The 15,758-nt window shown below is 37.7% G+C and overlaps 1 protein-coding gene across 8 annotated transcripts in view; it reads right to left on the bottom strand.

Annotated features, from left to right (window-relative positions):
* The window catches only part of GRID1 (glutamate ionotropic receptor delta type subunit 1), a 599,405-nt gene that overhangs the window by 120,776 nt on the left and 462,871 nt on the right, over positions 1-15,758 (bottom strand). For all 8 annotated transcript variants that reach the window (XM_054071863.1, XM_054071868.1, XM_054071862.1 and 5 more), the window contains one exon: positions 7,557-7,610. In XM_054071863.1, the coding sequence (XP_053927838.1) occupies positions 7,557-7,610 (54 nt within the window). The remainder of the gene's footprint in view (positions 1-7,556; positions 7,611-15,758) is intronic.

Raw genomic sequence — 15,758 nt, 5'->3', positions numbered from 1 at the left:
AGGCCTGTGAGTCTAACTGTTGACCACCAAAGTGCATACCACCTAGAAATTTCTAGAGAAAAAAGAAAAATACTTTCCAAATAAAAGCAAGAACCAAACTCTGCATTGATAAGGGATCTTTCTTCTGAAGTCATAAATTTCCCCAAGATTACTGTACAAGCCCTGCGCTAAAGAAACACTTTTCATCATGCATTATCTAACACCTTTCTACATGCTACCCTTGGGGAAGAAAGAAGTTTGCTGAGATAGACGTTATCGGATAATTACTATTCTACTATCCGCTCATTTTTCTCAACCTTTGCAAAATATTTTATAGAGGAAAACAAGAAAGAAGCGCCCAGATGATAGTTGAGAAGCCATTAGATTCTCACATCAAGAGGATGAGTAACTATGGATATACTAAGCATGTCTGATGGGATGGAAGGAAAGAAAACTGCTGTCGGCAAAAGCAATAGAGCTGCAGGATAGAAATGGAAAATTCATCAAACCAGGACAGAGATGATGGGACACTTTCTCATCCCTCATATAAGAAATTGCCTCCTACAGATAGTGGAACAGTGGTGAAGAGAGACCTACGAAAACAGCAGAAATAAGAGAGTTGAGCTAGGGCCCAGAGAAGAATTACCAGAACCACGTTTTGAGTGAGTGCTCTGAAAGGGGAAAGGAAGAATCACTACAATGTTTTCTGCACTTTTTCTGATCACTTAGGTTAAGTTTAGGAAAGTTTTATTAATCAGTTGAAGATCAAGAAATTCATCTGCTGGCAGCAACACCAGCATCATTTGGAAAGTGTCATCTGTCCAAAAAGGAAAAATACGGTCAACTGCTGTCTAAAATCTTTGACTCACATTCAAGTGATGTGGATAACATCATCTCAACATAGTTCTCACGTCCCTTGGTGCTTTGACTTTCTGTCTAAGGCTTCTCACCACTGATGAAACACGTACTCTTGCTATATTTCCAAATATTTTTATTACTTCTCCTACAGAAATTACAAGACCTTTTCTTCCTACTTCACTTCTCCTTTCTCCTTCTCCTCAACTATGAGGGCTTCGTCTGACAATTACTATTGTAGTTTAGAAGAAGTTAACCAAATACTTTACAGCTGTAATTGCTATAGTAGTTTCTCTGTGCTTATAGCCTCCAAATTTTCCAAATTAGGATCTTTTCTGTGGTTTGAAATGAGAAAATATCCAAAAGCACCCTTTTCTAGATGTTAATTAGATTTTAATTTTATTTTTCAATTAAAGCTTACAAGAAATACAGCTGTCTTCTAACCACTAAAGACTTCACTTTCCTATGGATTTGGAATCTCTATAATACTCTGTTTCTATAGCAACATGTTATTTAGTTTGGCATTCTTACTGAAAACAGTTTTTCAGCAATAAGAAAATGGTCTTGGATTTTTTAAAATGCATTTTTGGTTAGCACTGTACACAAGAAGCAAAATAGAGTCATTAATGATTTTTTAAAAGCCCTAGTTATTAAGTTCAGTTTAGTACAAGAAGACTGACTGGCTTACTACATCCTATCAATAAAAAAGCATCTTTGACTTTGCAAGAGCCAGTATGAACATAACGTACCTCTCCACTACCCACCCTGCAGTATTGCCACATAGGTTGTTTGGTTGATTTTGTTTGTTTGTTTTCTAAACAAGATTAACACAGCTTTTTAAATGCCTGATCAATTAGACAGTAAGGAACTAACATAATGAAATTCCCACTAGTTGTCCCCACTATTCACATGGCTTCACTTTGAAAATTTAAAAGTGAATACTCCATTTTGTGTTAATAACAAACACCCATTTTTATTTGATCCGATGAGGGCTAATCCAAATCGATGAGAATCAATTCAACGGAAAAGCAACAAATGAAAACTGTAGAAGCTCTCACCCTCACTTTTCAGACTTATTTATTACACCTTAAAATTAAATCTATTTTTACAGGATTGAAAGGGCCAACAACTCATTACTAGGCATCTTTCTATCAAAACTATATACAATTACAATTTACTGCTCCGCCATTTCAAATGACTAATACGAAGAAATACAATGCTACATTCACCACTGGCCAAGTGAAATCACTGGGGCTACCCCCAGGGTGGTTTGGCTGACAGAATCTAATCAAATGCAATCACTTTAGCTTGCTCAACAGTAGACAGAGAAGGATAGAGTTCCACACTGATTGGAAACAAATATAAGTTGCAGTTCCCATAAATTTCATGTTTGTCAGCAAAAATGTGAAAAAATGATTCGATCAGAAGTCTACACAGTGACTATTTGTAAAAACTGTCACTGCCATATACATACTGAAAAAAAGATCTGTAGAAAGAACTAAAACAGAAGGCACAGATCAGATAATATCCAGCGATGTTCATAATACAGTTGTGTTTGTCTTTGCAAACTGAGATCAGAAAATATTTAGCAGACTTAAATAATTTAAGATGCTGAAAAATGAAGAACAAAAACCAACAGCAGAACAAGTTGTGAAGACAGAGAGATGAGGAGATGGAAGAGAGTAACCAAGGAAGTTGTTCCTATTCATTACCATATTTAGATCATAACCCATTTCCTAATGGTCAATCTAATTTTTAGCGCAAAAGATTAAATTGCATTTCCTTTAACTGTACAGAGTGAACACATGAGCATATTCTTCTTTTAATTATATCCGTTCTGCTGCTCCACCCTCATTCCATCTTCTGAGTTTCAAAGGAGACAAAGCTAATTATTTCAACCTCTCCTCATATTTTACTGAGCTGTCATCACACTAGGTGCTCTCCTCTGGATTTCCAAAATCATTACCATATTCTCTTGACTGGTTTTAAAGCATTTTGCCCAAAACTCACAGTACTTTTACAACAATCATTTATACGGTTACACTTTTACACTCTTCCTTGGCTCTTTTTCCACTGCTTTTTCCTCTCTGACTTCAAGATCTGCAAAGATAACCCAGTGGCACCATAACAATGTCTTATTATAACTTCGTCTTCCCAGAGCCCTACAGTTCTTTTGCTTACCCTTTACTCATGATATCAGCTTTCCAAAGTACTACTAGTTCCCTAAACTTCTGAGGTTGGGCAGTCTTTTTATTGACGTCCATTACCCCTCGATCACTTTCACATCATTTATCTTCCGATTTCCTTAGCCCTAATAAAATCTGAACTGACAGCTGACTTATATTTTAAACATGTAGGAATAACACTGTCAATGATAGGAAATTGTGAGGCCCACTCTGTGTATCAAAATTATTTTTTCAGCTGACAGGGAAATTCAAATACTCCATTATTTCAATTTCTTGTCTTTGGGGCATTTCTCTCAAAAATACATTTTCAAAAGAAGTCTTCCTCAGCATATGTCTTTTGTGTATTTCCACACAGCTATTGAACAAGCTTGACCCTCGCCTCTCCTTAGCTTCAGAGCATTTATGTATGTTTTGCACACGTAATACTTCATCCTTACCTGTCCTTTATGAAAAACTATCTCCTATGTCAACCAGTAGCCTTGTGCTTTGTCCTGCCATGTCTTACAATTGTCAATTAAACTTCTGAATAGTGAGGAAAGTTTGTTGAAAAAGAAATTAAAGGAAGGATGTAATAATGGTGAAACAACTAATTTGAGTTATCAGTCAAATTCAGCACCCATTCCATTTCCATAAAGTGATTGATTGCTTTGTGTACTTTAATGATTTACATGTAAAAATAATGAATGTTTAAACATTTGGAATTAGAACTAAATATATTAATATGACAGAATAAAATACTGTGTTTAATTTGGATTTTTTTCCCCAAATTCTAGTTTTGCAGCACAACTTCTTTTATCTTTTCTCTCCCCTTTGAATGGAGAAAATTTCAAAACCATGAAATGTCCCAAGAAAAGGGAAGCATGGTTTCTCGTGCTATTTATACCACTAGACCTACTACTGCTGCTGCTAATAAAAAAAAACAGACACACTCCTTGAGCATTGCTCCTAGTACAACCACATACAAATTCAGTTTCAAGTATCACTGTCCTGCCTCTCCCACAGACATCTGCCCTGGGCAATGAACAGCATTTTCTCTGAACAGGCAGAAAAAGAGAAGAGCAGAATGAAAAATGTCAGGAGGAATCGACAGAAATGCTTGATGTCAGGCACCAAAGAGAAGGAAATGTAAGAGAAAAACAAAATATGAAGAAAAACAGGGAAAAGGACAGGAAATAAACACCCAAATAAAAGGAGGACATCTACAACTGTACCAGTCATACCACAAGAAGAAATAGCACACAACTATTAAAGCTGGTAGATACCTTTAACAACACTTAATGGCATAAACAGCATAGGTATAAGCAGAACACCACATATGCTCTAACAGATACTCTTTAAGGTCGATATTGTTGGCCACTGGCAACTCCCAACACAGTCAATGGTAATCAAACATTCTGGACTATTCTGGAGACAAAGCTAAGCAGGGACTTCTCACTGCTCTGGAGCTGTTTGCTTTTGCAAGGATTTTTTTACAGAAATAACAAATATTCTTGCTTTTAAAAAGCTACCCGGCACATTTAACTCAGAATTCAGATAGAATCACTACCTAAACAAATGCAAGGAATGATCTAGTATTTGTAGATGAATAAAAGTGATGATGAAATACAAATTGAAAAGGTGGAGGATGGTTAGCATTTCTTTTCACCCTCAAATCTCTGCTATTTTGACAGGTCTGCAAGTTTGGAACACAAGATGCCTGAAATGAGAAAGGCAGACATACTTACAAATAGATATATTTAAAACAGTAAGGTCTTTATGACTTTGTAATCAAAGAGGACATATGAAGGCACAATATTGCCTGTGAAAATCCATCACAGTGTACTCTTTTATTCTGGAAGACTTGCTGTATGATGTTTCAGGTTTCCAACCCCATACAATGAATCCAACTCCAAATTCATTTGCCTTTTTCTAAAGATGACTGAGTTGTTTTGCATCACCAATGGTATCCAAACTAAACACAGTACAGAGACCTGAATTATTGGATATTAGCAAATCACAGGCTCTTGACCATTCAGCTCTGTAATTTGAGACCAAATCTTATATCCCACATTTTTTCATTTGCTATGTAATAAGCATACTAGCCATATAGTTTTAATTTAGCTCATCATGAGCTTTGTGGTGTTGCTTACCTAGCAAAATCAAAGTGATAAAATATGTTTGACCTCAAACACTCAACTTCTATCCTAATGTATGGGACAGAAGCACAAGGAAAAACCAAAAACCACTCAAAATATTTATTGGATTGTCAATACAGAGACAGTAAAGTAAATTTAATTCAAGTAAGGCAATAATAAAAATTCCTCTTGAAAAGATACCATGCTATATAGTCATTCTTAATATAGCATCATCAGTCCAAGGTTCAGACCCTCATCGGCTTGATGAGAGGTGGGAGACAGGGCAGGTTGTGAGAAGGTGCTCAGGATCAGTAGACCTCAGTAGTCTAACCTGTACCAGGCCCCTAACAGGTATCCTGAAGCGAGAAAGGCCTGAAGAGCCTGTTTGCAATCCAATGCTCTTCATACAAGGAACCTCAATGGAAATAATTGTTGCTGTGTTACAGCCCCTTTGGGTCAGTTATCCCTAAAATCCTTTTTCCTTGTAATGGGATCATTAGGTCACATAGACCAGAGGGCAAACAGAAAACCGTAAGATCCTAAATCTGCCTGGGAGAAAAACAGAATTTGGTCTGTTTACAGAATGGACTACATCGGGCTTCCTACTCATGTGGAATTACATCAAAAAGACCGTATTTGACTGTTGGGAATTAATTCTGTTCTGCAAACCACAGCACCAATCAACATCAAGTCAAGGAATATTGTATCTTCCATCAAGTACCCAGGCAGTTCTCACCGATACCAACTGGAAACGTGTACATGGAAAGCATAATCAGTCTGACCTCTTGCAAGCAGGGGGATATGCACACTATTAAATAAGAAGCAAGCCCTAGGGGCCCTTGATATTTCTACAGATACATCCATGAGAATGCTTAACGTATCTTCTTTTCACAGTAGTTCTAAGCACACAAATGTTTTTCTGTTAAAGAAAAAGATAATTAAGACATTTCCTCCTCTTTTTGCCTGCAAAGAGTTCTCCATAGTTTCATGAATTTGAAAAGTTTCTGTAATTGGCTGTTTCAGTTTAATTGCATTTTGAGATATTTATAAGTATGCACACTAACATTGTTCACTGAAATATTGTCCTTTAGATTTACATTTTGGTATCATAGCTTACCTACAGAGACTTTAGCCATAAAAGAGAAAAAAAATTAAAGTTTCCAAAATAAAAGCAGAACGGACACTCAGTATGATGTGTTTGTGGATGCTGCAGGTTTTTATTTGTGATGTTACAGATTCAACCTTCATGAAGTGAGTTTTAAGATGTGAACAATAACAGCAGCAATAACAAATTCATGAACTCTCCCTCTCTATAAATGTTTAGGAAAATATACACCATATTATCTTTACGTGAATATAAACTCTCTGGGCATCTTGCTGATATTTTGTAGCGTGTCATTATTGCAGCTGAGAAATCAGGAGGTACTTACATGTTACAAGGACTAGAAAGAATTTATAAATCCTTTATAAGCAGAGATTTCACTTGCTTTCCTTAACCCCTATTTAATTACAGAGTATGTCTAATGCCACACAATACAATTTATAGTTACTATTAAAAGTAGTCTATCTAAAATTATTAGCTAGGTGCAAAGAAAGGAAGGAAAATTAACAAAGGAATTGCTTATTAAATTAGAGGCTATGAATTTATAGTATAAAAATAAAACAGCGAACAAGGTTCTTTTTAATATAGATATTTCACTATCTTTTAATGAGTCATTATTAAGACCACAAATATAAAAAACAGTATCATTTATCCTGACCAATCAGTGATTTATGAATTTTTATATATGGTACAACATTTCAAGCTTTTCATTGCTTTTTAAATACGAGCCTGCACTGACTCCCATTAGAGAATCGTGGTACTAAGGTAAAATAAATGATCATAGTAGCAGGACAGGATGCTATTTGTTGCAGAGAGGAACTATCACATTTTAAGTCTATGCTATCCTGGATCTTGGCCAAAATACCAACACAATTCTGCAGTAGAACAAACCTGTGTGTCATGTAAATGCATATTTGAACAAGCTAAGCCTGCAACTAACCTCAGTGCTCTTTCCTGTCCTGGAATCTGAGTGCAGATTTCACAGCAGTGAAGGGGGAGATTCTGGCAGAGACAGACACATGTATCTGAGATTTCTTTTGAGGTAGTCTCTGCTTCCTAAGCAGCTAATGAAGTAAGGTCAGCATGAAGGTAAAAATAAAATCTCCCAGCTGCTATGAGGTACATTAGAAGCTTTATTTTGACCTTCATTATTCAACCTATGTCAATTCAATCGAGACAGAAAAGCAATGACAACATAGAGTTTGCATCCTTCACCATTCAAAATGAAGAAAAGCTCGTTTTGATGTGTCAAAATAGATGAAATGAAAGATGGTGATGAGCAAATGTACCAAGCTATGTTGTCTTTTTTGACTTTCTTACCTCATTTACATAGACCCAGTGACTATCCTTTGATGCAAGGTTGGTTTCCACAGCCTACAAAAATAAGAACAAAAACAATAATAAAAATAAAAAAAAACATGTCAAACATACTCCAGAAAGAACTTGCATAAAAAGGTACTATAAAGACCATTTTCATTGCTTTTATCGCTGTCGGCATTGTTTCAGTAGTTCTTTTCATCTCTTCCACTGATGCTTCATACTATCTTATTGGCGGTGGTTACATCCCTCTGACTTCAGTATCCAAACCAAAGTACCCTGTGCCATCAAGGTATTCCTTAGATGTATCACACAAGCATATGGAGCAAGGTGATACATCAACATGATAGGGGATCCTATGACGAACAACTACACGCAGAACAGGCAGCTCATGAGATTTAACTTCCATATGATATATCTAACGCATGCTAGTACACTAGGGGTCTTTTCCATTTGTGTCCCATAATATGCTGCCTCTGCCTCACCACAACTCTGTTTAACTATTAGCTAACCTATTTAATGAAAAACACCGCTCTGCAACACTCCAGTGAAGTTCACGAGTCATCCTCTCTTCATATTTACAGAAGACTCAAGAGAAAGATACGATTTGCATGGACACTTTTTCTGGCTTCCTGGCGTGGACGTCAATAATCGTTATGTATTATAAAGAAAAATCCCATCTCATTGGACAGCTTATATACCCCTACACATATAACCTTCGTGGTTTGCTAAGACACTAACATTGGGAAAGACCACTAGCACAAACAGCACTGTTAGTACTGCAGACCTTAGTGGACGGATTTGGAAATCTACAGAGAAGTTTTTATCTGCCTCTTTTGCTTATCTGCTTCTCAAAGCTCACTTTGAGATACTTTATTATAAGTCTAATGCAGCAATATCAAGCATCAAGAGGTATACAACGTGGTGATGATGATACTGCTAAAGTCCTCCTCCACACATGGTTAAACAACTATTGTGGACTCATCTCACCTACTAAAAGAGGACAGTCCCAGCGCACGCGTGTTCCAGGAGGCAGTTAATTACACAACTGTCCTTCCCTTTGCTTTCAACCATTTATTTCTATCATGTCAATATGGTTCCATTTACTGAACAGATAGTCTAATCACTGGGTTTTAAACGGCCCTATGAATGAACAAAATTAATCTGGTTAAAAAAAACCAAACACAGATGAACAAAATACTTCCAGTTACTGTTTTTTAACCTGGATGATTTCCACACCTTGTTCACTGTATGTGGCCTCAAAAACAATTACACTGGTACTGTTGCACTGGGCTGGGCAGGAACATCATCAACCACCTTCCTCTCTGGAACACATCTGCATAATATGTCACTCAGATACTTAGCACCAAATCAGATGAATCACCTTCTCTCACGACACTGACTACAGATGACTCTGGCTTAGAATAAACGCCCATGACTTATTAGGCTGCAGTGAAATGACAAGATATCCATCCTTAACATAGGCAAAGGGAGTACTGTTACTCAATCCTAGCAAAAAGCTGACAAAATAAAAATGGCCGAGTAGACAACACCAATGTTTTTAACACTACTCTTAGTTAAAAAAACAGAAAAGGGATAAATTACTTTCCTAAGTAACTGTGTTTTAAAAACTTCACTCATTTTTGCAGCCTACACAAATCCAAGAATAAATCGTAGGCAACACACATACCTGAATCTATTTCTCACGTCCACAACATGAAGGACTACTTCAAAGAGACAAAAATCCCAAAAGAGCTACCACAAAAAAAGACAAAAATCAACACAGACAGGCCACAGTATTTCTCATCATCATAATAAACAGCACTATCGGAAATTAACTATCCCTGGTGTCAAAGCAGATGAGAACCACTGGAGACAACACTTCTGACAAGATAATCCTCTCCTAAGCATGCAGTGAAAAATTGTCACCCATGGTAATTGTCTCCCTGGTGTTTTCTTTTAGGCTGGCAGGAAAATTAAACTGACCACCTAACTGAAGAATTGCAGCTATTAGGAAAGCTAGCAGCAACGAAAGTGAGGGCAAAAACTGGTAGATTTTCTCCCTATTCACCCCTCTGACATATTCAGACAAAGCCAAAACAGCCAGGTGCTGTCACAGAGAGAGGAAAAGCAAAGTGCTGCCAACATACAGCAAAGCAGAACTAAATAATGTTCAGGTGCAGAGTTATGGCATTGGCTACATTTTGTGATTTATCTGCAACAGCGAGCAATTTGTATGAATAAATTCTAAGTCTGAGGAGATGCAAGAGCCAGGGAATTTGAAATGAATTGCTGTAACTCATTCTTCTGGGTTCACATATCTGGGCCAAAGTTTTTAAAATGAGGTGCCTAAATTTAGGTTGCTAAGAGTTTATCTTTAGTCATCAGAGTGCTGGACCATTCAGTACCTCCTACAGAAGTCAACGGCTCTGTGCTCTAAAAGCCTGAAATGTATTTAGAAGTGTAAGCGTAGGTAGGCAAGTTTAAATATCTATAAATACCTTTTGTTTAGAGCTGCAACACATAGCATGGAGCATTATTCTAACCTCAGATCTGCTGAGAGGAAGCAGAAACTTCTTGCATTTTGTGCTTTGAGTTTTGCATCACATTTACACACTTTCTGTCCTAAAGAATCCTAAAATGAACTACTAAAAGACACATCTCAGAGGCTTCAACCTTCAGATAGCATTGGTGTATTAGAGGTATATTTCTAGAACTACGGGGAAGTTAAGCAGTATGAAGAACAAGGTCCTAGAGACCCATAATACCATAAGCAAATTTATTCAGAATTCTCAGAGTAAGAAAACACCTCTCTATGTTGGTAACTTATCGAGTTTCTTTTTCTTTAAAGATGAAAAAGAATCACAGAATCATAGAACCATAGAATCACTAGGTTCGAAGGGACACACTGGGTCAAAAAGTATCAACGCTTGGGAGATTACGGTCACCACTTTTTAATTATTAAAGCTGTTCGAGACATAAAAGCATAAAAGTCTATGAAACATCCCAAATGATCTATTACAGCCTATGTTATAAATGCGCCCTATATTTAAGGAAGCAGACTTGCAATTCGTGTGATCACTGTGGCTGAGGAAACGTTCTGCCATCTCTTGGGGCAGGATTCATGTCATAAAGTAAGTAATAGGCTTTTTGTGTTGGAAAATTATTAATAATGTGCAAGTATTCTAGTTCTTTATATACTTTCAATGTACATAAGGTCTGTTTGGCACTTGGGAGAGATGGCTCACAACACTCCTGTCAAACAGAAAATCTGCTTTTGAGATAAACAGCACATTGGAAATTAAAAAGCATCCGTCTTTCCTTTATTTTCTCTTAGACTAGCAAATAACTTCCACAAATTTGGAAAAAAGCGGACTTTTTGAGACCATATGTCCTTCCTTCCTCCCCAACTACAATTCAACAGCTAACTTTTAAAAGGTAGACTCCAAACAACAGAATTCCAGTTCACAGAGTGGATGATTATTAATGACAACATTTTGATGATATTACAGAGTCAGGCCAGACTGGGAAGAGGGGGAGGGGAGCAGTGAATGTACAAAACCATTTATAATTTCTCAGTAGAAAGCAATTGCAATAGAAATGAAATAAGGAGACACTGAAAATCAAAATACGAGCATTAAGATTTCACATCTCATACCAACAATGATAAAAGAAAAGAATAAGATGCTTCGTGAAAAATTATTGAAGTTATTTTCATGTATATGGCTTTGTTTACTTTTAAATGCATAACTTAAAATAATTTACTGCCAATAGTCTATGACATCGTTATTTTATTGGAATACAGTAGAGAACAAATATTTACATTGCATTTACAAATAAGCGACTTGGTTCATTATTTTGTCTAAGGGCAGTTGCAGGATTAAAAGGAGTTAGGAAAGCAAGCAATAAATAGTACTAGGCTCAGAAATAAAGCAATTCTGCAGGAAAAAAGTAGAACAGAAACAATCCTTTCCTGACCTTCTCCAAAAATCTGAAACTGAAAACGTTCCCAAGCATCTAATGGCTGACTAGTAATAGGGAAGGCTCTTTTCCACAATGCCTGACTGCTGCGCCAGGGTCAACACCCTTGGATTAACAGCAAAAAGGTGGCTGTGTAGAAAGGGATGTAGCGATGAGCAGCCAGACCCAATTGAACAGAAATACTGGTGAGCATGCAAACGGACATAGGCAGACCGTGTTCCAGAGACCACGGGATGTGTGGATGAGTCTAGGATGACATGCTTCTGTGTTGTAGCTACAAATCTGTTGTTTCCTCACTGTGTTCCCAAGGGACAGGCAATAGGAATGCCTGGAAGCCCCATAATCAACCCCAGGATCCTAGAAGGAAATCTCTTGCCTTACCACAACAAGGATGTTGAGGCTCTGGAGCGTGTCCAGAGAAGAGCAACGAAGCTGGTGAGGGGGCTGGAGAACAAGTGTTATGAGGAGCAGCTGAGGGAACTGGGGTGTTTAGCCTGGAGAAGAGGAGGCTGAGGGGAGACCTTATTGCTCTCTACAACTAACCGAAAGGAGGTTGTGGAGAGGAGGGAGCTGGGCTCTTCTCCCAAGTCCAAAGTGACAGGGGACAGGACAAGAGGGAATGGTCTCAAGCTCCACCAGGGGAGGTTCAGGCTGGACATCAGGAAAAAAATTTCACAGAAAGGGTCATTGGGCACTGTCAGAGGCTGCCCAGGGAGGGGGTCGAGTCGCCTTCCCTGGAGGTGTTTAAGAGATGGGTGGACGAGGTGCTGAGGGTCATAGTTTAGGGAGCATTAGGAATGGTTGGACTTGATGACCCAGTGGGTCCCTTCCAACCTGGTGATTCTATGACAAATACAGAATGGCCTGTTTTGTCTACGTTTTTGGAAAAAAAAGGCTGCCACTCTGAAACCTGTGGCATAAAAGAACCAGAAGAGTTTTGCTAGGAGGGATATCAAAATAGTAATGGGTATTCTTTACTTCTTGTGGATTCTAGTGCATCCTTTGCCTTAATGGTGGGGATAAAGAGCATCATAGCTTTTCAAGGTGGGAGGAAATAGAGGGTAAACTGGGGAGTTAACAGTTAGAAAATAATTTGGAAAGAGTATCCTAAGAAATACCAAAAGAAAACGAAACCAAAGCTGTCACCAGCCAATGATTACTGACAGCTGCTGGCAGAGAGCAGATACATCTGCCACGTGGTGAGTGCTCTGTGGAGGCAAAGTCAGGTACACGCTGCTGTCCTGAGAGCACAGCTCCAGGAGCCTGCTCCATGACAAAGCTCCTCCCTATGCAACTGTCTTCCAGTTTGTGATTCCATTGCAGACCCCTGCCCACCAGACAAGTGGCCCAGGGCCAGCCCCAGGCTGCTTACAGCAGAGAACCGGAGAGCTAGCCATGAGCATCAAGACAGAGCCTGCAGGAGACCTGAGTGCCCTTCAGAGATCAGGGCAGTGGACCATGAGGTTAGGAAATATCAAGGTAAAATTTATGACTAGGAAACAAGAAAAAAAAAAAAAAGAAAAAAGAAAAAAAAAAGATATGCCTTTATCGTGGGCAAATATCACAAATCTTTGGTTCTTCTGATCTGAGGTCATTTGTCATCTTTCCCTTCATATTTCTAAAGCATCCAGAATGACAATGACAGGTAAAGCTCTTTTTTTTTTCCTTTCTTTTTTTTTTTTTCTATATTTTTCCCTGTTTCTTTTTTTTTTTTTTCCTTATTATTCATAATGAAGGTAGAAGTAATGAAGAGCTTGAGGAAGTCATCATGCCCGAATCTCAGCTTTTTGCAAATCTTTCATAAAGGTTCACCCTCAGCCCTTAAAATTCATTACATTTGTCACTGGACAAGTTTTAAAAGAAAACTCTTTCCAGCTCTTATTGTCCAAAGCAAGGTTCTAACTAGTGAGCTGCTTCCAAAAGCAGCTTTTTTTTTTTTCCCCTTCACATCTTTGGATGTAGTTATTTAACTACTGCCCTTTCTTCTGTCCATAAAAAAATAAGAAAAATTCTTCACAACCATTTCAAACCCATTGTAGTGAAACAGTAAAATGAAAAAAGTAAGTCACTGCCTTCTTTATAGCAAGTTGTAAGCCCTCGCCAAATCTAGCTCCAGCTGCTGACTCTCATTACAGGAGATGGACTCCTATTTTTCTTTTTAAATGGCTTTGTTCTTGATTTAAACGTCCAGGAAATCACCTTAGGAATCAGGGAACCAGTCTAGATTACAAAGAAAAGATACAGACCATGTTTCATATGCAATGCATCTGACAGTAATTAATTGAATAGTATCAAAGTGCACCTGTTTATCTGAGAAGCTTTGTGTATGTGCCGGATACAAATAAGATGGAAAATATGAATATGTCAATTCTGATATGGGAGCTGGAGTCAGTCTATATCCCCTAGATACCCAATTTATATTTAGAAACTCCTTCAATTAAAATATTGCTTTTCACATCCAGGGCTGACGTGCACAGGTAACAGAACTTCACAGAAAAAACATTTATCATAGAGTCACAGAATGCCAGGTTGGGAGGGACCTCAGGGATCATCTGGTCCAACCTTTTAGGTTATATATAGTTTAAATGAGATGGCTCAGAACCCTGTCAAGTTGAGCTTTGCAAGTGTCCAGCGTAGAGGACTCTACCACTCCCCTGGGGAGATTACTCCTATGTTTAACTATGCTTACTATTTATCTGTAGCAGTTATTGAGATTCTTGCAATTCATTAGAACCTTTGTTTCCTTTGCCTTTTAAATAAATACCTCTTGGCTCAGTATTTCCAGAAAAGCATAAACCTATAGTGTTTAACACATTTAAAATAAATAAAATAAGCTTTGTTAGGCACAATAATTAAAGTATTTATAAAAATAATTTTTAAAAGTCAGTTTAATCTCCTTGTAATACTTATAGGGTACAAATGAACACTCCAAACTGATATTATTTCTAAAGCTTTATGGGTAATGGTAACAGCACAGCGATTTAAAAAAAAATAAATTTCCAGGCCACAGTACAACATCCCAACTTTCAATTAAAAGTCACAAAACTAAGATATTTTGGACTAGGAATCTTGAAGACAAAGAACGCAATTGCAGTAAACTGAATCAGGACTGTAAGTTCACTTTTCTTCATTTAATACAGGTTAATTAAAATTTCTAAATGTCGTTTCAAAGTGAAATAAGAAATTCTTCCTTCTCTTAATGGTAAAATTGGAATTTAAAGAGGTCCCATGACATGCTTTTTTCAAATCAGAAAACTCACTGACCCTTCTCACTGAACATCACTCTCCGTGAAGAACTTCTACTTTTACTGAAAAAGGTTTTGCCAGAAATCCTGTACTCTTCTCGTTTCTGAACATCCTGTAGAAAGGGGCTCGTGCACGCTTTTAAAATAACCCTTAGCAGTCTCACCGAATCCATACTTTCAGTGATCACGTCAATGATACAGTTGATTTCCCTACGCTTACAAGAGAAGTTATGAATTCACACTCTTGGTACATATTAGCTTCATATAAGTACTTAATGAACACAAGCTTAATATGCTTTTAACATCCAAATTTCTTGATAATTCTGTATGTGTATGACACCATTCTTGGTCTACAATCTATAAATTATTACCAAAAAAATATCAATCAGTGGAGACTTCTAAGTTATGCACTGTTCCATTAAAACTGGAAACCTGATATTTCATAGAATCAGAAAGGTTGGAAATGACTTCTAAGATCAAGCCCAACCATCAGCCCCACACCAGTGTGCCTAGTAAACCACACCCCAAAGTGCCACGTGTACAAGCTTTTTGAACACCTTTAGGGAGGGAGACTCCACCACTTCCATGGGCAGCCTGTTCCAGTTAAGAAATGGAACAGAATTAAGAATTCTTCCAATTAAGAATTTTTTTCCTAATATCCAATGTAAACCTCTTCTGCCACAAGTTGCAACCATTTCCTCTCATCACTCACTCTTCTGTGGAACATTTCCTCATCGCACTTCAGCAGACCCTTGCTAAGAAAAGCTATTATTTCCTCAGTGGTACTGATGAAGCACAAATAATTATTGTAAGGCTATCAAGAGCTTGGATGGTATTTAAACCAATCCTGTTTTCTGCAGTGGTATCAGTGCATAAACCTGGCATATTCAGCTTGAATCTCCCACAAAATATAGTCCCAGAGCAGTCACACAGACCTCTCCACTCTTCCAATCCGATGTCTGGTCATTAGTCTGAGACA

This window comes from Cuculus canorus, chromosome 7 (assembly GCF_017976375.1).
Source record: "Cuculus canorus isolate bCucCan1 chromosome 7, bCucCan1.pri, whole genome shotgun sequence".
NCBI lineage: Eukaryota > Metazoa > Chordata > Aves > Cuculiformes > Cuculidae > Cuculus > Cuculus canorus.
Note: the sequence above shows the minus strand (reverse complement) of the source record. Positions and strands in the feature narration are given on the sequence as shown.